At 36.9% G+C, this 24,202-nt stretch overlaps 1 protein-coding gene across 1 annotated transcript in view; it reads right to left on the bottom strand.

The window, feature by feature from the left end:
• Positions 1–24,202, bottom strand: part of LOC137405635 (phosphoribosylformylglycinamidine synthase-like) — a 114,523-nt gene that overhangs the window by 52,321 nt on the left and 38,000 nt on the right. The window contains exons 7-9 of the mRNA XM_068091959.1: positions 3,283–3,423; positions 2,357–2,481; positions 805–933 (exon numbers count right to left, since the gene is read on the bottom strand). Of these exons, the coding sequence (XP_067948060.1) occupies positions 805–933; positions 2,357–2,481; positions 3,283–3,423 (395 nt within the window). The remainder of the gene's footprint in view (positions 1–804; positions 934–2,356; positions 2,482–3,282; positions 3,424–24,202) is intronic.

Raw genomic sequence — 24,202 nt, 5'->3', positions numbered from 1 at the left:
CAGACTGAACTAGCAGATAAATGTATAGAGGTGAACAGACTGAACTAGCAGGTAAATGTATAGAGGTGAACAGACTGAACTAGCAGGTAAATGTATAGAGGTGAACACACTGAACTAGCAGGTAAAAAGTATAGAGGTGAACAGACTGAATTAGCAGGTAAAATGTATAGAGGTGAACAGCCTGAACTCGAATTATGCAAGTGCTAAACAGTCGTCTCTAGTTGTAACTATTGGTTAGCAACAGCCAACATGTATCTGCAGATGCAGTACAGTGTTAACTTTGTCATTGTACAGCCAACCAGATATAAACCAAAGTACTTGATAAATGCATTTATGAATATTTTGGATAACTTAACCTTTGAAAGAATTGTGACATTGGCAAAGTCTAAACATTTTATGAAAGTTATTACAAGACAGACTGCTACAACGATCGTTTCTACTTTTTTAAGGAAATTTTGAAAGTATTATAGGCAGCACCTGGTAGGTGTATTATAGGTACCTGGTAGGTGTATAATAGGTACCTGGTAGGTGTATTATAGTCATCTGGTAGGAGTATTATAGTCACCTGGTAAGTGTATTATAGGTACCTGGTAGGTGTATTATAGTTACCTGGTAGGTGTATTATAGGTACCGGGTAGGTGTAATATAGGTACCTGGTAGAAGTATTATAGTTACCTGGTAGTGTATTCTAGGTACCTAGTAGTATATTATAGTTACCTGGTAGGTGTATTATAGGTACCTGGTGGGTGTATTATAGGTACCTGGTAGTGTATTATAGGTACCTGGTAGGTGTATTATAGTTACCTGGTAGGTGTAAGCAACCAAAGCAATAGCCTGCTGTTCCAGCAACAACATTGGCTCCTCTCCCCGTGGCTTGCACATCTCTGATTCTTCCACCTGTGCCAGTTGTGGCGCCAGGAAAGGGGGCTACAGCTTCAGGTTAATAATAACAATGGTCAATATAAACGGGTTCTAATGTTACAGGTTGTTAAGGTTATAAACAATGATAACTATTAACAGGTGTTGATGTTACAGATGGTTAACAATAATCACTATTACCAAGTGTTAATGTTACAGGTAGTTAACAATAATCACTATTAACATGTGTTAATGTTACAGATTATTAACAATAATAACTGTAAACAAGTGCTAATGTTGAGTGTAGAATGTCTGGCATAAAATCAGAGCTTGCCACTGTTTTTATGTAATGTTATGAAGAATATCACATTTTAGCTATCTATGCATAAAGTCAAACATATCTAGCTTCTAGATTCAATGCGAGCTCATCACAACTATCGGTAAGAGAAGTAGCTGTGATGTAGTAATCATGACAAACATTCAAATAGAAATAGCAATAGTATAAGAGAAGTCTGACGGAAGTATCTGTAATATAAATATACTAGTATTATTTCCAAGTCATGACATAAACTAAAACTAGCTTCAACCAAAGTAGCCATACCTTTAACCATGTATGAAAATGGTCCATGTGATTAGCTCATGTTGCAAATGGATTACATAAATGCTATTACTCATCATTATTAACATACCGCTAGTGATATGTCAAATTAAATAAAAACATCAGTATAAAGAAAAATTTGATGGAAAAATACAATTTTTCATCTCTCAATATTCTAAACCCACAAGAGTTGCACATTTTAGCTGCATTAAAATAACTGTGAAAATTGTGGATTTTGGTAGGCAGGAACCTTGACAGCTTTGAAACTGTTAGTAAACTTTATATAATGAGCTTGCAAAGGAAGTAGACAACTTACAAAATAACAAACAAACAACTAAATCCCTAAATATAGTGCTTTAACCAAAAATATATTGTAAGAAGATAGTAAAGTACTTCTCCTTACTACATAATGACAAGCACTCTAGGTGAGAAGTTATACCCATTCTTACTGAGAATGAAACTTTAATAGTCACAATGGATTTGATTGGATAGCAAACTCTCAGTCACAAATCACATACTGCGTCACATTTCAACTTATACTTGCAGTTTAGTTATGAGAATATACTTGTACAAGTATCTGGTTTTGTTTCATCTGACATCATTCTTTGGCTCTCTAATCACTCAAGATGACAAAAGGAAAAAAATAAAAATTTGAAAAGAAAAAAAGAACGAAAAAAAGCTGTCACTCATGGGAAGTATCGCAAACCCCACTATTCTGTGTGAACAAAGAACAGCGAAGTTTGTGATATGATATCAGTCGTAGCATGTCTGATTTACTTCAAAACGCAATATTAGCAGTCCCTGTAATTATTCTGATCTCATGCACGCTTGTGTGTAAAAGACCTTTTATTGAAACGTGAGTAAGTAGCTAGTTAAGCACACTGCTAGACTTGCACTCACCAGTAGGGAAGTTGTGGGTTTCTGCAGTGAGTATTATGTGAAGAATAGACGATTCCAATAAAAACTTGCTTGACTTTCCTATCTTCGATGGTCGAAAAGTTTTAACTTCAAAGCCTTCTATTGCACTAAAGATAGCAAAAGTTTCTTAATTGTCCATTCCAATTTTACAATACTTACCTGAGCTAAATTTTGAATACACCTTGAAATAAAAATGGTTGAAAAACCATGCTTAGGTTGTTTAAATTTACCACTGAGTTTTAAAGTATATATACTCATTGTTATGTACAGTAAATGCCACTACAGCATAAATAATCAGCTCTGAGAACATTTATATGTAAATAGCCTCATCCATTCTAAGATCTTCCCAAACTCACCCCTTTGGCCCTTCAAAAAGGAAAAAACTAAAGTTAACTTCTTAATGAATGTACAGCAACTGTGGTATTATTGGTTTGTGTCAACAACTTTTCTCTTTTTTCCTTATCACTTTCACTTGGTTTAGGTTTCATGATCCCAGTAATTTTATGTTAAGTGAAAAGGAGTGCACTCCTTCACTGTGAATTTAAATCAGTTTTTTCACATTTTGCTTCCATAGCAAAGTCTATGCAGCAAAAAAGAGAAAAAATATTATGTATGTCTAAAATAAAAAAATATATATAATAGATACTCCAGATACACCCATACGTCGCTTTTTCTTGTAAGTGCGGCAAGGGAAAAAACCGCTACTTTCAAGGCTATGGGATTTTCATTATTCAAATCTACTTCTAGAGCTTTCACGGACTTTATGTTATATGGAATTTTTATGTATTGCGATGCAAAAACTTATAACATAAAGTCTTCACGCTCAATTGAATTTATGTAAAAGAAAGTTTACATTTTGGAGCGTCTACTGCATGAAGTTGCAAACAATTGATCTCAACTCAGCTTACCTGCTGTTATCGGAGAACTTTATCTTGTTATTAGGATTTGTGTTCTCTTGTGTTGATTTAACAAGTTTGAACAAGGAGTTATCCATCTCAAAACCATCGATGACCAGTCTTCCTCCAAAGAACCAATGCCTCGAATGTTCACTATAAATGAAGAATAGTTAGTAGGGTATATGCATACATCAAGACAGTTTAAACAGACATACGTAATGAGTAATGAGTACTAACTAATGACATATTAATGACAAACACTGAAGCTAGGAGAGCGCTATAAAACAAAAATGCATCATGTATAACGAGGCAACAAGCGATGAAGGATAAGATAGTTGTGCCGAGCTGACAGCTGCTAGCAGTTTGATGGTATTACCGTTCATTGTTATCAAATTGCCGCAGCTATCACATAAGTACAAATATCTAAAACCACGGCAGGGAGTAGCCGTGAGTCAGTGGTTAGTACGCTGGCATATAATCAGAAGGTCAGTGGTTCAAATCACGGAAGGACCATTGGTGCTGTTAGGAAGGGCATCCAGCAATAATTGCTCGTCTGCATATCTGCACAATCCCATGCACAGATGGTAACAGTATATTCAGTTCCAAAATAAATCTGGTTTGGAAAAGAGTGCCATAAGTGCAGCAGAGAGGGAATACAGTGCACCCTCTGGATCCGATTTTAAACCGTTCCAGGGTTGGCATTGTATGGAGTGGTATAGAAACTATAGTCATTATATAATGCAAACATACCCTGGTAAAAATCATCAAAATTTTATACAAGTACTGTACATATTAAAAATTAGTAACGAAATAAGTGTATTAACCTTTGTAACTATAGTTACAAAGGGTAACTTTCGTGTATTTATTGGTAATGATCTGCGTTAAAATGTAACCGCAATGGGCTATGCGCAGTACGTACCGTAGATAAATATAAACTTTGAATTCCCTTTAAATAAGTTTAGCCTACTAAACACACACCTAAAGCTAAGTTTTAGCATGTATTTTCAATCATTTTATTGAATTTCAACTTTTTATCATTAAAATTTATCACCTATTAGTTTCTGGCTCCGTTTTTAATACAATTTTGTCCAATTTCAATCAGACCCTTTTTAACTTAATTCGGCCAGAAAGCCTGAACGATGCTGTATTTGTAATGAAGTGAATTTTTGTTAGCAGGTAAAGGAAGTTGTCTGACCAATGCTCTTCTGTTTGAAAGGATTGCAACTCCAACTTTGCTACTGGTTTTAAAAGGAAAATATTAGCGTTTTACGCCCGAGAATTGCTGAGCTGAGAGAGATCGGTCATCGTGTCTCTTTCAGACATCGTGAAAAAGTTTCCGACGAACAGCATTTCAGCGTCTTTGTTATTTTTACATACGTAATAAGCACACCGGCTGCCAAACTTGAACTCAGACGAAAATTTTCTTGAATTCGTATGGTGACAAAAAGATTCATAACATGAGGTGAAAAAGTCATCATGTTCCACTTTGTAAGGTAAAAAATCGCATGTCAGGGTAATCGTATCCTGATGGTGCGCTGTACAACATTAATAACGAAAATATTGTAGTTTACATAGACTATATCCGTACATGTCTACACAATTTTCATTTAAAATGAAAATCAAACAACCGTGAGATGAATATGATAAAAAAATTTTATCAAGTGAGATCAATATGATCATTTTTTTTATTTTCACTAGAAACCATCAATTGTCACCAATATGATAAAAAATTGATGGTTTGTAGTGTTATATACAGCCTATAAAAATTGCACAAGGCTATTTGATATATATGTTTGTAATTACAGGGTATATTATTGTAACAAATTTCTTTGAATTCGACTTAACAATGACAAATGCAACATTGGCCTATTTAATATATACATATATATCCAAATGCTTGTTTGTTGGTATGTCGAATGTCCTGTTATAGCGATTAAAATAAGCACACTTGAACTATAAGGAATGAAATAAACCATTTCACACTAGAATTCCACTCAGAAACCTTAGTTTTACAGACAGGTATGCTAATGAGTATATCCGGCGGGCACCTTGTCATACTACGGAATACTTGTGGACATGCTTATTACACCTGCCAATCTTTAATGACTGCGAGTGTACTAGAAGAAAAATACCTGCCCAGACTTTCTCAAATGCTATAAATATACAGTATATATAAATATATATATATATAGCCTAAAAGTTTAGGCTATAAATATACAGTATATATATAGGACAGATAGCGCAGTTGGTAAGGTATCGGGACCATGATCATTAGGTCCTCGGTTCAAACCCCAACAACTGCACTTTTCTGGTGGTCCTTAGACAAGACCTTTGCTTGTATAACGTCTACAACCTCTATGATGAGTGCAATAACCAAAGCCATGCCGGCTCGGACGTCGCCCGGTCAAACAAGGTCCGCGCTACCTGTAGCTGAACCAGGACAAGGCAGTGAAAAATGGGCGACTGGTTCAAAACGGATGAAATGGACTCGGACTGATAACACGGACCTCATGCAGTGCTACTTTATGAGTGAACCTCAAAAGTGGGGGTACATGGGAAGGATGCGTCAACTGTGGATAAACATGCGCCCTGAATTGCCACTAACCGCTAAGCAACTTGTAGCTCAGAGGAGTAACATAATCAAGCGGCACCTCATATCAGAACTTGAGGTAGATGAAATTAGGGAAAAGTTCACCCAAGTAACCTCAACCAACGAGAAGTGCATATCAACACACACTGTCATGGATACACGATCATGTGTTGACTCACGGGTTGAAGAAGACATGCACTTGGACCTTCACCCAAGGGTGAGAGAGCTAGCGGAAAATATCATCAACAAGATGTCAGCTGCTAATGATTATGGAAGCAGGGTACCACTACGAAGAGTTAGCAAGGCCATACCTAAGAAGCTGTTAAAAGACATTAACTTGGCACTGGAGTCGATCTCAACTAGATCAATCAGTGAGACTAATGCCTTAATCTACAGTACAGCAACCGTCATCTTGGAGATGGATATTAAGCCACTGCCAACAAGGCTTCAAGTCATTCCTTCCTGGCAGCTGAGGCTACAAAATAAGATCAAGACTTGCGCAAAAAAGTTAGTAGGCTCAGTGAGAGATCTAACCACAGTTTGGAGCGTCCAAAACAGGAAGCCACAAAAGAAGCTCTAGAATCTGCCAAACAGCAGCTAGTAGCACTCTCGGCACGACTGAAGCGGTACACCAAAGGGCGGGATAACAAGAGAATGAACAAACTGTTCATCAATAATCCATCTAGAGTGTATTCCCAGTTCAAAGGTGAACTGCAGAGGCCAATGTCTGAGCCTCCCCGATCTAGCACTTCAAAGTTCTGGAAGGACATCTGGGAGAAAGAGACTACTCATAACACCACTGCAAATTGGCTGAAGAGGCTTAAAGACAGCCATCAACACACTGTGGCTCAGCAAGGACTCACCATCAGCAAAGAGGACATCAAGTGCAGAGTGCAGCGTATGAACAACTGGGCAGCACCTGGCCATGATATGATTCAAGCCTTCTGGTTAAAGAAATTGACATCACTTCACACTAGAATGGCTAAGCAGATGGAATGCCTAATAGAACAAGGTGACCATCCAGAATGGCTGACCAAAGGACGAACTGTACTTCTGATAAAAGATCCAAAGCAAGGGCCGATTCCCAAAAACTATCGACCAATAACGTGCTTGCCCACCACTTGGAAACTGCTCTCAGGAATAGTTGCAGACAAACTGGAAGAGCACATGAGTCACTATATGACCAGTGCTCAGAAAGGAAGTGGGCGCAACACCCGAGGAGCCAAACATCAGTTACTGGTGGATCGGATGGTCTGTCAAGACAGCAGGAGAAGGCAAACCAATCTTGCCATGGCTTGGATTGACTACAAAAAGGACTATGACTCAATTCCCCATAGTTGGATACTTGAGTGCCTCAGTATGTACAATGTTCACCCTGCTCTTGTGGCATTCATCAAGATGTCAATGACCAAATGGAAGACGGAACTGGAGGCTAATGGCAAAAAGCTGGCGAGTGTAAAAATTAAGCGAGGCATCTATCAAGGTGACTCCTTATCACCGCTGCTCTTCTGCATATGCCTAAACCCTCTAAGCAATATGCTGAAGGAGACTCAATATGGGTACCAGTTTAAGAGTGGCACCAAGATTAACCACCTTTTCTACATGGATGACATCAAGCTGTATGCTAACAAAGAAAGGGACATTGATTCGCTAATACACCTCACTCAGGTATACAGCAAGGACATCGGAATGACCTTCGGTATTGAGAAATGTGGAAGGCTAATTCTCAAGAAAGGCCATTCTATGCTCACAGATGGCCTAAGAATGCCAAATGGTACCATCAAAGACATAGAAGAAGGGTACAAATACTTGGGGATTATGCAAAGCAACATCAACCACGAAGCCGAGGTACGTCACAAAGCCATTACCGAATACAAGAAACGCCTTCGCCAGGTCTTACGGAGCCAGCTCAATGCCAAGAACCAAGTCATGGCAATAAATACCTACGCACTGCCAGTAATAAGATATCCAGCAGGCATAATAAAGTGGACTGAGGAAGCCATCAAAGAAACAGATATAGCAACTTGTAAACTGCTGACCATGCATGGAGCACTTCACCCAAATTCTGATACTACTAGATTGTATCTTGATAGGAAAGATGGCGGTAGGGGGCTCAAAAGTGTACAGCAGACAGTGAAAGAGGAGGAGCAAAGCATCAAAGCATATGCAGCCTCCATGGCCATTTCAGATAAGTTGCTAGCTGAATTTCAATCGGCTGCTCTTACAACGGACCTACGCCCTGATGATGAGGAAATTGACTGGCACACGAAACCTCTTCATGGTGCTTACCACCAACAAATATCTAAGGTTGGCGATCTTCACCAGACATATATGTGGCTGAACAAAGGAAACCTAACGGCCAATACAGAGTCGCTAATCATGGCAGCCCAGGTGCAAGTGCTCCCAATAAGGCAACTCCAAACGAAAATCTATCACACTAGAGACGATCCTAGATGCAGACTGTGCAAAGATGCACCTGAGACCATCCAACACATCATCAGTGGATGCAAACAGCTAGCTGGAAACGCGTACACTGAGCGGCATAATCATGTCACAGGTGTTGTGTATAGAAGTCTATGTGATGAGTTTGGCCTTAAATAAACCACAACACTGGTGGGAAGCTCCTGGTAAGGTCAATGAAAATGACCGCGCTAAGATCCTCTGGGACTTCTACATCCAAACTGACAAGCATGTCCTAGCAAACCAACCAGATATAGTGGTGGTAGACAAGGAGAACAAAAGAGCTACTATAATAGATATATCAGTACCCAATGACTACAATATAGCCAGCAAAGAAAAAGAAAAGGTAGAGAAATATCTCCCTCTTGGAGAAGAGATTGAAAAATGCTGGAATGTAAGAACAACTGTAATCCCAGTAGTCATTGGGGCACTGGGCGCAATAACACCAGCGCATAAAATGTGGCTTGCCCAAATACCAACAACAATCAACTCAGGTGAGTTGCAGAAAAGTGCGCTATTGGGAACAGCTTAGATCTTGAGGCGAGTGCTCAAACTTCCAGGTCTCTGGTAGGAGACCCGAGTTAGAGCAGAAGTTACCACCCATACGGAGTATCCGGGGAGAGAAAACAATTTTTTATATATATATAGCCTAAACTTTTAGTACACACAGAAATAAACAAACTACTTCATTTTAAAGTTAGAATGGTAAATGCTGTAAAATGTCGATTGAAAATAAATTTTCTGTGCATAAATGTTTTTCAATGCCCGTGCAATGTCGGGCATTTACGTAGTAGAAAATATGTTTACAACCCATCTTGAGCATAGTTTCGCTTCGCAAAAACATTATTTTTATCGCAACTTCTTTTTAAATTGACCAGTCGTGTCAGACGCGTTACGGCTAAGGAGGTTTCACTAATTTTAGATCAATAGAATGAAGTTGATGTTATTTTTATTGAACAATAGTACTACTGAGAGTGATTATCTATTGAACAATAGTACTACAGAGAGTGATTATTTATTGAACAATAGTACTACTGAGAGTGATTATCTATTGAACAATAGTACTACTGAGAGTGATTATCTATTGAACAATAGTACTACTGAGAGTGATTATCTATTGAACAATAGTACTACTGAGAGTGATTATCTATTGAACAATAGTACTACTGGGAGTGATTATCTATTGAACAATAGTACTACTGAGAGTGATCATGTAATGTTTAACAGTAATAATAATGCATTAAGCTGTAACAATATTGAAAATATTGAAAAAAGACGAAAAAGTGTCTGAGCAACATATTTGTAACTTTTTTATAGCATCAGCTGATGTAGAAGTTTATGCCGAATAATGTGAAATCAAAATATTTTTTGTAGACTGTGTGGTTCAAAAGTCATGACAGTTTATATGCTCCCTTGTCAAATATTAGGTTTTACTGAGTATGTAATTATGTCAAAGTAAAGAAATTAATTTGGTAGCTAAAGAGTTAAAGCGGTTGAAACTTTATATTAATAATTAACGTATCTAGTGCTCGCTCTATTCTGTACAGACTTCCTCAATCACCAGAGGCAATTAATTGTTGATGATATTAGCTGTCAAGTGGAGTAGTCAGCTCTGAGGGCAGTGAAAGAGTACAGTAGGAGTGGGTAACAGCTGCTCATGAACACATATAATGTCTGTAAGAACTCCTGTCAACAGCTGAGTGAACAGCCGACACATCGACGCAAACGTTTAAAGGTTTGTGTATGTAGTCAGTAGCGAGGAGCAGGTGTGTTGGCTACTGGCAGATATCTGGCAGTAAAGAGCAGGTGAGTTAGAGAATGAGCTGTCATCCATTGGTAAGAAAAATGTGAGCTAGTTAGGCATGACTGCCATGCGGTAAGCTGGAGCAGATAAGTTGAACCATGGATTGCTGTGAGGCGTTACGAAGTAATTGAGTTGGCCATTGGCTAACATGTGACAATGAAGCGCAGGTGAGTCCGGCATGGTCAAGGACATCTTCGACCTAAATTTACTAATCAATTGATAAAACGAAATATGGCTTCAAACATGTAAAAAGAAATAATGGTCCTTTGATTTGAAGCAGAATTTTAAAAATCAAATAAAATGTAAGTAATTTAAAGCAGTTTTGTTTGAAAGATCAACGAGTGGAATGGTTTTTGACTAATATTATTTTTTGAGTTTTTTCGTCATAAAAGGATGCCTGATGTGCAAACTCTTCTATCATGATTATCTTTTAAACTAATAATATAGTGAAACTTTGATATACAAAGTTAATTTTTTTTGATATTTGAATAGTTTGTCGACACTGTTCTATACTAGAGCAAGTATTCTAACAGGAATGCATTGTGTTTAGTTTAATTTGATTAACCGACGAAAAAATATTAATGATAAATATATTTTAGACAATACATATAGCATTAAAACCAACACATTATAAAAACTATATGAGGAGTAAATTGAAAAACTAACTTATACTGCAATAAACTAAATAAAATGAATAATGATCCATAAAAAGGTGTTTTTATTGTCCAATAGCCTTTATGACAAATACGAGTGAGTTGAGGTGTGGCCTTAGCAATACAGGAAACGGATGATGCAGAGGTCAAGATGGTGATAGAGATATGAAGTTAGCCTAACTTGATCACATCAAGTTTAAATTAAATAGCTAATTTATATACTTTTGTGTTCATGCCTGAAATTCTTGATATTTCTTCATTATTCTTGTTCTTATATTTTATTATTCATTATTACGACCAACCTCTCAACTTTCATCTCGGTCTTTATTTATTCATATGCAAGATAGGCTTATATGGGGGGATATATGATACTAGACAGCTTCATAGATTTTTAATGACTTGAATCCAAGATGCTTGTTAATGTTTTTTTATAATTTCTTGTTTTAACGCTAAAAAAGCATTGCCTTCTTTTTTCACCACCACTACCGCTCATGCTACCCTTCTAGGGATCGATGAATTTAAAACTAAAGGAGCAAAGTACACGTATGAAACAAGTAGTACAGTATGCCCACTACTACTTAGGCATGATTAGAACCAAACAATGTGAAGGAGAACTGCATGCATTTGTATTGATTTACGAAACTGGAGTAACACCGTATACTACTATTCAGGTATTGTTATACAATACAATACAATACAAGTACAGGTATTTGTTAACAATATGAAGGAGAACTGCATGCATTTGTATTGATTTACGAAACTGCAGTAACACCGTATACTACTACTCAGGTCCCGTTAGAACCTTTTCATTTGTCAAAAGATTGGAATGTTGCGTGACTGGAAACGGAGGTTAGGCTGTATTTACCCTAAAATAATATTTTCTGACAAAAGTTTGCGTTAAATTATATGCAAGCAATCTTTACTTACATACAAATGCGCGAACTATATGATTAATTGAGTTTCAATGAGGGAAAAAAGTTTCCATGCAGGATATTGTGACAGTAGGTCACATAGACCACTTTTCTATACTCATGCATTAGTAAGTTAATATTGGTTCACACACCATCCACCAACAACAGTAGTGAGACTACTTCATAATCCAGGTAATAGTACTAAGTTATTCTCAGATTCCAAATGAGTCAGCAGTGTATAAGTGTAAGTAGCGAGTAAGTATTATTAAATATTTGACTAGCATAAGTGCTGGGATAAACATATATATAAGTTTACCTAATGCTGATACAAACAAATGACTGTGAAACTGGGAAGGAATAAAGTGAGGTGTGGAGGAAGGGGCTGAGGAGAGATAATAAAGGGAGAGTGGGTAAGCGAGGAGAGGGGCAAGTAGAAAGAAAATAAAGAGCGAGAAAAAGAGGAGGGGAGCTACGGGAATCGATGTTAAGGAAAGTGAGAAAGAGAAAAAAGAGGTAAAAGAAAGACCAATCGGGAGAGGGCAGAGTAGCGGTATAATTTTAACTCAACAATTTCTCATCTGCGCACTTTGGTAAACGGCTGTTCAAATGTTTGTTGCTGATGACTATGTTTTCACCGTCAGCATGTAACTAAATTAACGTAGAATGTTATGTTTTTTCAGCATTGTTTTGTAAACAAGCCAGATATGTTCACGAGCAAAATACTGTAACTTCGTTTTATCTGTTGCGAACACTAAAGTTGTAGTTATGTAGACTTTCACAGACCTGTAGCTTACAAATTGCCACTTGTACAAACTCTGGGTCATTAAAAGGCTTTTATAGCTTTATACTCCTCTCTATGTATATGCGTGGCATACGGGTACACGGGTACACGCGACTATGAGGAAAACGTGAAGGAGAATTAATGAAGGGTGGGCGAAAAGTTCAGGGAGAAGAGAAGAGTAAAAAAGGGAGGACAAATGGAAGAGCTATGGTTGCATATAACTCTTATTATCATATATAACTTCACAGGAAGTTACTATAGTTAGCTGTATATTGATGAATAGCCTCCGAAAAAGGTAACTCTTACAAATGATGATAACGAAACTTTACAGATACCCGGTTATGAGGGTACAAATCCGCTATGGAACATACATCCTCTCTACCATGATACTCAGTCTCACACTCTGCTACATCTCTAGCATGACCAACTTCAATAAGAACATCTTATACAACCCAGCGTGGCACGTAAGTAACACTGACACATCTAGTTTGACAATAAATTATGTAAACACGTTACTCATATGACTGCATCATCAGCTAGCTAGACCAATAGTACATAGCTACAGCTGTTTGCTGCGTCCTTCGTTTGGTTGCTGTTGTTAAAGCGGTAGGTAAGCCGGAGAAACTCTTGCCCAGACTAGCTGAAAGCTTGTCCAATGGCATTAGGCTAAAGTGAAAAACTATAGTTGGTGTTACCAAACAAGCTAAAAAGGTATTTATAGGATTTCAATAAACTTGACGTAACCATATGACACCAGTCTTTAAATGAATAATGTTGACGAATAATGGATAACCGCCAAAGCAGGTTTTATAAATATTGTGACGGCTTTCATTAAGTTTCCATACAGCACTAGCATAGTGACACACCCCTATATGGCGCTACAACGCCATCATGGAAACAGCCATGTAGCTCTCACTCTGTCGTGAGTCCGTGTCACTGTTTGGAAGTGAAACACCCGTGCAATGCGCCATCTTTGTGCCATGAAAAGAGCCTCAGTGACCAACAGCGTCGAACTTGTGCATGCGTAAAAATCTTGCTTGACCTTGACATAAGGCGTCGCATAATTTCCGACCTACGATGGCGCCCTATAGAAACATGATCTGCTTGTCGGCCAAGTGTAACGCTTCTACACCGGTGTAACTGAATATGTGTCACTACACTATCACTGTATGGAAACTTAGTAAATATCCTGACAAAAAGCGATTTCTACAGTTTTACAAATTTTTGGCTATTATCAATGCTATCTCTCCATCCAGTCTCACAGATGTTAGATCAAGGTAGAAGTTAGTACATGTATGTCGAGTTTCAATTATCGATTATCGGCCAATTCAAAAATTGGATTACTTATGTTGTTAAATAATCAGAACTATTCCGGCATGGTCATTAAGAAAAAGACTCCAGCGCCCAGCGAGTCTAGTTTAACTTCATCAAACTTTGATCCATTTTATTGTTACATGCATTGGGCAGAACCCAGTTTATTGTTACATGCATTGGGCAGAACCCAGTTTATTGTTACATGCATTGGGCAGAACCCAGTTTATTGTTACATGTATTGGGTAGAACCCAGTTTATTGCTTCAAAATTAGTATACTACGCGAAAGAAAGATGATGATCATTATAACATTCATAACTATAACAATAGTAATTGCAAACTTGTAAACTATAGTTGCCATTATCGAGAAAACCAACATGATATCACTAAATTTGTCCTAACAAGATCAGTGACAGATTTATGAGCCTTTGCCTCATAAATCGCCAAATTTCAACACGCCAAATTCCATTTACCCTATGTGTTGGATAAAAGTATGCTTTATTAACAGGAACCCACAGCATTGCTGAAAGTTTATGATTTTAACTCATGACAATTTTAGGAAGGCAAAATGTAAAGCTGTCACACTACAGCAAACCAAACTTGAGTCATGAAAAAAAACTTTTGCAATCTTGTTAAAAGCTAAACACATTAAAGCTTTATTGTATTTTTTGCAATAGGTTAACTCTTGAACTACAAGCTATATTTTGTCCAGAGCAAAGTTTAACAAGAAGTTGCTCAAACTTGGGAGCTTGTTGCCTAATTACGAAATGTTATAAAATTAACTACTACTTATAATGACGTTTTATTAGGCAAGTCTTTTTGTTAAAAAATACATCATGAATATCAATCCATCAAACTTTAATATTCATTATATGTTACGAAATGTTCTAGAATTTCTTTATAAAAATGGCTTTTAAATATAAAGCAGCTACTTTTTTCATAACTTAGAAAATTTGAAACTCGCATATAATTGGTCAAGTGCCAAAATATTAGTACAAGTTGATGTTTTATCAATTTTTAGAAAAAGCTGACATTGCTAAATAAATAAGTATCTATATAATAATTTAAATGCTGCGTTATAACGAAGTGTAACACAGCATTTAAATTTATTGCCAGACAATAATTAAATAAGGCTTGGCATCTTTGATCTCTCAGCTGAGCCGGAATTACCGGTCCTGCTTCAAGCCATTTAGACTTCCAACCAAGAATTTAGGAGGGAATGATGAGAGAAAATTGCTAATTGATTGACAAGGAAATCATCTGAAAAACTAATAATAGCCAAGTATCAGCTAGCATCAGATATCAACGTTGTGAAATCACAAAAACCGGCTCTACTTCTGTTGTCACGCTCTCCTTCCAAGCACATGTTTTACCAAAGCTGCTCTCAAGTTTATTTTCAAAGTCTTTAGTCAAAAGTGAATGAACTAGCTGTTTTACCTAATATGGCAATAAATATCACCACAATCAAGTTCTTTAACATGCTACCTAGTTTCTTCTGTGCTCGTAGGCTAGACCCATTATTATCTGAATATTGAATATTGTACTCAATAGGTGATCCAAACAAGAATTATTTTTACAAAGCTATTAGAGTATCTGAATAAACTAATATGTATCTGAATAAACTCACTAATATCTCAATCATGTTTTCCTGACACTGCATGCCTTTATATATTCAATACATATACTGGCTTGTATTCCCACAACGATGTTACTATCAGGATAATATCAAACGTGAAGTTGTTTGCTTTACTAGACAATTCGCTGGGCGTGCATCGATGGGTGTGGTTCCAAAAGACCCACAGGGTGTATTCTGAGTAAAACAAACAATATGACTAAGGACAAATAATATGGCAGCTAAGGACATTATTTTATATCTATTCCATTAACATTTCCTATTAACAATAATAAATCCCACTTTTTCATTGTGTGTGTCCGCATGTGTGTGGTGAGTGTGCATGTGTGTGGTGAGTGTGCATGTGTGTGGTGAGTGTGCATGTGTGTGGTGAGTGTGCATGTGTGTGGTGAGTGTGCATGTGTGTGGTGAGTGTGCATGTGTGTGGTGAGTGTGCATGTGTGTGGTGAGTGTGCATGTGTGTGGTGTTTGCGCATGTGTGTGGTGTGTATGCATGTACGGTGTGTGTGCACATGTGTATGATGTGTGCACCTGTGTGTGGTGTGTATGCATGTATGGCGTGTGTGCGCGTGTCTGCTTAAATACTGCCTTTACATAATTGGTGGCCGATACTTGACATATGTATCCAAACTTGACATGAATATGCGCCATGCCTTCTGCCAGGTTTGTTGCCTTCTGCAATTTGTTTCAAAGCTTCATCCTCTTTACACTTTGAAGCCCGGGGAAAAAATATTTGGTGAAAATCTTTTCCCGCTTTATCCTATGCCCGAGTAAACTCGGTTTCTTCGTTTCACTTTGTGTTTTTGTTGTACTTTCAGTATACGTAGGATTATGAAATTTGGCTCTCTTTGTGCAATATACATTTTCAGTAGACTTGAAATTTCAAATTGATTGGACTATTTTTTGAATTATTCTCGAAATACCGAAGGCATTTCCAATCGACCGAGAAAAAAAAGGCTGTTGACAAAACACTAGTGTCTTATGAGACACTGATTGAAATTTTTAGTAATAAAGATCAAAAATAGATAGAACTTGAAATCTTCTTTTCCTCAGCAAAAGGTGCTTCACACTAAAGCTATTGTTTTTTGATTAAAATAAATATACACACTCTATCAGGCTCAATGTACATCAACTATTGTTTATCCAGGTAGCTCTAAAATGTCATATCTCTGAATAAGTGTGAAGAAAAACTATTAGCTATATTTGAGGTCTGTCTTTCCATTGAGTTCTACGAGCTTGGAGCTTCAAAATGATATTCAATTTAACAATTGAATTACCACAGTTTAGCAATTACCACAATTACTTAGCATACCACAATTCAACAAATTGTGTTATGCTAAGTACTTTCAAAGTCGATTAAAAGTCATTATTTCAAAGTCGATTAAAAGTTGTCAATAAGTGTTATTATCGTCGGTGATAACAATGTACACAATATCACAAACCAATCTGCGTTTTCATTGGCGAATACTCTGTGACCTAGTTTTCTCCTTTTTCATTTTAATTTTTTATGAAAAAATCTTTTTGCTCCCGTGTGCTTGAGTCGAATTCTAGCGAATTACTATCGCCGAAATGGTGCACATTGTACAGCCTGTCATCGCTGCTCGGTGAAATATCGAGAAAGTTTGACAGCTGCAAAATTTCCCGACATCCGCAATGCTTCATCGATGTTATCAGTCCCCGGTGTACATAGTCGACGATGAACGCCAAAAGAACAATGCCGACATACGGTGATACAGTGTGAAGCAGGCTAAAGGGTCTAGAATCAGGGACTTGCTTACAAGTGTATACAAGGTTAGGCTTCAAAGGATTAAACACTCACCTGCAGGCTATCTGATTAAACACCTACCTGTGGGCTATCTGATTAAGTAGCTACCTGCGGGCTATCTGATTGAATACCTACTTGCGGGCTATCTGATTGAATACCTACCTGCGGGCTCTCTGATTAAATACCTACCTGCGGGCTATCTGATTGAATACCTACATATGGGCTATCTTATCGAATGCCTACCGGTGGGCTATCTGATTGCATACCTACCTGCGGGCTATCTGATTGAATACCTACTTGCGGGCCATCTGATTGAATACCTACCTGCGGACTATCTGATTAAATACCTACCTGCGGGCTATCTGATTGAATACCTACTTGCGGGCTATCTGATTGAAAATCTACCTGCGGGCTATCTGATTAAATACCTACTTGCGGGCTATCTGATTGAATACCTACATATGGGCTATCCTATTGAATGCCTACCTGTGGGCTATCTGATTGAATACTTACCTGCAGGCTATCTGATTAAATACCTACCTGCGGGCTATCTGATTAAATACCTACTTATGGGCTATCTGATTGAGGTTGGTTTGTCTTAAATAATTGTATTCGAATAACAATTACTTAAACAATATCAAGTGTTTTTGACTTTTTGTTTGATTTTTACTGCACTTCCTTAAGAATGTGTCGTTCAGATACAGATGCTTACTACACAAAAAGTAAAAACTTTAATATCTACATACTTTATGGTGGTCCATGCTATCGAAAACTCATTCGGTATACATTTTCTAGCACTGTCTTTGAGAAACAGCGCGAATTTAATTTAATTATTAAATAAGATGTCAAATAGCAGCTAAAGTTTCCATTCTACTTGTATTTCTTGCAGACAGCAGCTTTAATAAAACATTTTATGCCCCCCTCCCTACACACAAATATGTTATTCACTCAGATAATATGACTCAAATAAAAATTATATTATTCAAATAAACCTTGGTAATTTCACAGCATATGCATATATTAAAGACTCTATTATCCAGATATTCTCTAGTATCCAGTTCATCATGGCTTAATATGCCACTGAAAAGAAATCTTCATATACATGTAATAATATGGATCTGATGAACACAATAAATTAATCAAAAAGCTAAAAAATTATTATTACTGATACAGAGCATAAGGTTGATTTATGCACACAAGCCAACCTTCTTTCTTGTTCAAGCTACCAGCGAAGTCATTAAAAGGTAACAAATGGAACCATCATCTTTACTAATCTATATATTTATTTCTCAAAGTTTGTGTATGTGTATGTGTGTCCCTCCGGCTATAGCTATTAAAATCTTGGAATAAAGCATCCGTACCGAAGAAGATTTGATCTCAAACCCTCCCATTCACCGGTCCGACACCATACCAATTAGGCCACAGAGATTGATTTACTAGCCAATATGTCACTACATGGGAGCAAAAACCCAGCCTCTTTGTGTAGTACCAGGGTGATTGCGCAATGTCACAGAGACTAATAGGTCTCATTAGTAAGCTTACTGAAATTTTCCATTGGTAATGTGTCAGGCTAATAGTAAGTGGCAGGCAACTCTCATTACTTCTCATTGTTTATAAGCTGATTTTTAATACCCAGGCAACACAGCTAGTCCGTATTTAATTCTCAATGTTGGTATGCAAGTCCCTTCAGCTATAGCTATTAAAATCTTGGAATTAAAATTCCACTTTTGATGGATTTGAACCCACGACGAATGCACTCGCAAGGTTCTTATCCGGGCGCTCTACCACTGAGCTACAACAGCATATTGATCCTTGACGTTCTCATATACCGTATGACACGCTAATTATTTTAGCATTGCGCCCACGCATTATGATGCCCCTATAAAAATATTTTTCGTAAGGTTCAATTACTATATTTGGGGTCAAGGCCAATTTTTCTCACGGGGGCAATTATATTATCTCCGTGGGAAGAGCCTCGACATTCTCTCTCCATTCGGTCAGACAAAGACAGTACGATATCTCATTTTTACATTTGTACCGGTATCGAGAGGTACCGGTAACGAGAGGTACCGGTATCAAGAGATACCGGTATCGAGAGGCACCGGTATCGAGAGGTACCAGTATCGTCGTATTCTGCTGCAACAGTAACCTGTTTTATACACACACTTCCATACACAAATTGTTATTATTAATTCAACATATTCAGGATTGTTATTTTTTTACTCAGCTCATAATAATTGTATCATTAGAAAATCATATTTTATTGTAATCATAGCAAAACAGACTTACTTTAGCTATTACTTGCTAATTATTTCACAATTACATCTAAACCTTTTTATAGTTGTTTTATTTTTTTAATTTATTTGACCTGCACAAACATTTTCCTCATGATATGAAGTTTGAAAGTTACAGTTGTTTGACAAAGTTTGAAAACCTTTGAAGTTGTTTTTATTTTCTCTTAATTTATTTCAACTACACAAAATGCTTTTCTCATGATATGTAGTTTAAAAGTTAGAATGGCAAATGTTGTTTTATGTTGAATAAAAATAAATTTTCTGTGCAAAGGCTTTTTTATTACCCGGTAACGACGAGTAGCACAGCTAGTTACCAATATAAAGAAGATACTGGTTCAGTTGCTTTGAGTGAAACAATAACACTTTTCATTTACAGCAAGAGATCTATGTACACTAGATATAGGGCCATTCGAGTAGATTACTAAAGAGGCTTAAAGAGGACAGCATATTCCCCTTTATTTGACCAACACTTATCAGCAGGGCAATTCATGCTTAATAAACCTTATGAATGATTGCAGTTGACAAACGCTGGCTTATTAATAACACTCACTTTCGGCTTATTTTCATCAACAATGAGAATGTATGAAAAAAGGATAATCTGTCAATGATTCTGCTAGACTTGAAGATACTGAAATCAAGTGTGTAAACAAGAGCCCCATTCGTCTTTGTTGGAAAGTAGAATAATGGAGATTTAATGCATATGGTGCAATAGAGGAAACTAAAACTTAACATCTAAACAGAGAATTATTTCTCCAAGTCAGGTGACCAGTGCATTGTCTCACTAGTCAACAATTTTACCAATAGCTAGTGCTATGGGTGAATACCTACAGCATTTATCAAGGCATTACGATTCAACCTTGATATATATATATATATATATATATATATATATATACTATACTCAGCATATATATATACTATACTCAGCATATATATATAATATACTCAATATATATATATATATTGATGACGAAGAAGGTTGCAGTTCACTAGAAGAGAGTGCTCAATATTAAAATAGAGCATAATGAGCATTTATATAAAATATATTAAGAACTGAAAACTTTTAAAACTGTTTACTACTTAAAGTTTCATGGTTGTTACCATTCATCAGGTAAAACTAAAATGATCTGAAGCTCATGTGACTGTATGCCAAAACACATCAAGTAGCCTAAAGATTAAAGCCAGCTATATATAATACAACAATTTAATTTGTTCATGTCACAGCATTGCAAATCAAGTGCTTATTAGAATGCCTGCACTTTGACACAAGCTCGTTTCGTGAGTTTAATTAAACTTGCAAGCGCAGGTTTGTATAGAATGAAGTACTTCTCCCAAATGCACAAATTACAGCGTTTACTGGTCTTATTGTAACTACTCGCTTTCTTCAATATCCTCCACTTGATGTTGTAGTGGATGGACCGATTTTAAGCTGCCATATATAACTACTTAGCTCTGTTGATGTTCGTTTTGATGGATTGTTGAAGCTGCTACGATGGTTGTAGTATCTTTTCTTGAATGTGCCCTCTGTCAGGCCAACATATGTTTGTTTGGCAGCATCAGGTTCGTTGGTCATAACTGTAGCCTGATAGATGACAGAACTGGACATGCATGCATTTGGCAATGAACATGTATCCTTGTCTCGACAGTTGCATGTTGCTGTTGGCTTTTTGTTTGATAGCTGCGCTTTGTTGTTATTCGCAATAATCTGTCCAACACTCCTCATGCAGCTATAGCTAAGTTTTACATTGTTTCTATTAAATATCGAATAAAGTTTGTGATCTTGGGGAAATTCTTCACTCGGAGCTCTGAAGAAAAGCTCTCCTTTATTGGTGGCAACATTTTTAGAGAAAGGGGGTTATACCAAAGTATATTTCTCATGCGTTTGGTTCGGGTGTTATGTGATGTTGCAATCTCACTACATGTCAATTTATGATGGTAACCACTTCTATTAAGGGCTTCTTGGTGTTCTTTCGTATTTCGTCTAAATATATTTTGATTGGATGATATTGTGGGGAGGCGCAGGTTGACTGATGCTGGACTGTTCTTGATGATGGACGGTGGGTGGTTAGATCTTGTGTGCACATATCTAGGCGTATTATTGGGCTTGCTGAAGGGTCTATATAATTCATTCTGTAGATGTAAGGATATATCCAAAAAGTCAATGGTGCTTTTATTTGCATCTACAGTTATTTTCAGCCCATATCGACGGAATAATGTGCACAAATTTTTCTTGAGCTTCTCAGTTTGTTTAGGTGTTGCTCTCACTACGCCAAATCCGCCATCTCGGTATAATCCAAAAGTCTCTTTTGTGATCTGGTTTATCTGATGTATCATAAAGCAGCCAACCAGTTCGCATATTTCTGCTCCATCATAGGAACCCATAGTCACATCGAAGCAGTCTGCATGTCCTGATTTCCCCCATGCTTCTAAAAACGTTGCCACCAATATAGGAAAGCTTTTCTTCAGAGCTCTGAGTGAAGAATTTTCCCAAGATCACAAGCTTTATTCGATATTTAATAGAAACAATGTAAAACTTAGCTATAGCTGCATGAAGAGTATTGGACAGATTATTGCGAATAACAACAGAGCGCAGCTATCAAACAAAAAGCCAACAGCAACATGCAACTGTCGAGACAAGGATACATGTCCATTGCCAAATGCATGCACGTCCAGTTCTATCATCTATCAGGCCACAGTTATGACCAACGAACCTGATGCTGCCAAACAAACATATGTTGGCCTGACAGAGGGCCCATTCAAGAAAAGATACTACAACCATCGTAGCAGCTTCAACAATCCATCAAAACGAACATCAACAGAGCTAAGTAGTTATATATGGCAGCTTAAAGATCGGTCCATCCACTACAACATCAAGTGGAGGATATTGAAGAAAGCGAGTAGTTACAATAAGACCAGTAAACGCTGTAAGTTGTGCATTTGGGAGAAGTACTTCATTCTATACAAACCTGAGCTTGCAAGTTTAAACTCACGAAACGAGCTTGTGTCAAAGTGCAGGCATTCTAATAAGCACTTGATTTGCAATGCTGTGACATGAACAAATTAAATTGTTGTCCCACGACCAAACGAGCGGAGCGAAGTTTGAGAGTTTTTATGATAAATGCATGTGCACACAACTTACGAAAATTATTCATCAACAACATCGTAAACTCTTGTATCGAAATATCATCAACAAATTTAACCATTTTTTTGTAGAGTCGTTAAAGTATAATAACGATACAAAACACATATAAACCTATTTAAACATGTTACCAAGTCTTTGAAAGGTAACCGCAATATCTTAAAACTAACCCATCTGATCGGATTATACATAAATAGACAGATTAATTCGGCCAAAAATCGCCACAAAACGCTTGAGAAGCTTGGTTTAATAATAGTTAAGACCGGCCTATGCTATGCCAATAAAGCCGTACGACAGATACTAGAACTATTTAGCAGTGCGCATTTCACGAGAAAAACGTGCTCATTTCACTAGTCTATGGCATTGTTCACTTAAAATCGAATTTATCCGAAGGTTTCTGTAATAAACGTAGACCGTTTGAGGCGTAGACCGATTTACAGGTACGAAATTGTGGTACACAGTTTATTAGCTTGTTTTTTGTCCAATTACCGAAGGTTTCAGTAAATAATTCAAAATGTTAGCCGAAATTCTTTACAACTTATGTACAAGCTAGGGCCGAACTACAATGCCCCTTTATGATGAGAATTTTTTTTTTATTTTGCTCCAGTTTGCTGAAAACCTCCAGACGCGTAAACGCTCATACTTGCTTTCTGTTAAAGATCGCTATCAAAACCATTCTACATTCAACACAACCAACTTTCAAACTGTGTATAGTACACAGTAGCTTGCCATTTTACTTCTAATTTTGCATTTCATATATATTTGATATAGGACACCAAGAAATGGCCGCTGGAATATCGTTTGTTGCTCTGTCTCGAGTTCGAAACATTAATGACTTACTTGTTAACAACTTCACTAGGGAGCGCATCACTCGATTAGCTATCAATGACCAAATCCTACAACGTAAAAAGAGGAGACTAGATTGCGCGACCTTTAACAGAACTTATCTTACTGCTGAACTTATCTAACTTATCTATATTTGTTGAAATTGTTATTTGCTCCTTTTTGAAGTCGTGCTCCCTCAAATTCATTTTATGTCATCTCGAACAACTCTCATTAACACTATACTCTCTCAATTCCTGCTGACAACTACTTTTTTAACAACCAGCACTGCCATTTCCTTTTTCCATTATCACTTATTCCATTATCATGTCGTGGGCTGTATGACAGAGGAATTTCTAGTATTATATATAGCTGGCTTTAATCTTTAGGCTACTTGATGTGTTTTGGCATACAGTCACATGAGCTTCAGATCATTTTAGTTTTACCTGATGAATGGTAACAACCATGAAACTTCAACTAGTAAACAGTTTTAAAAGTTTTCAGTTCTTAGTATATTTTATATATATATATAATATATATATATATAGCTAATTGGTTCCGATATATGCTTTTTTTGTCAAAACAGTGGCATGTTCAAATAAACAATTTTATCAAAACATATTCAAAGCATCGAGTTTAATGTGTTCCAAAGCATTGAGTTTAATGTGTTCCAAAGCATTGAGTTTAATGTGTTCCAAAGCATTGAATTTAATGTGTTCCAAAGCATTGAATTTAATGTGTTCCAAAGCATTGAATTTAATGTGTTCC

This window comes from Watersipora subatra, chromosome 10 (assembly GCF_963576615.1).
Source record: "Watersipora subatra chromosome 10, tzWatSuba1.1, whole genome shotgun sequence".
Lineage (NCBI taxonomy): Eukaryota > Metazoa > Bryozoa > Gymnolaemata > Cheilostomatida > Watersiporidae > Watersipora > Watersipora subatra.
Note: the sequence above shows the minus strand (reverse complement) of the source record. Positions and strands in the feature narration are given on the sequence as shown.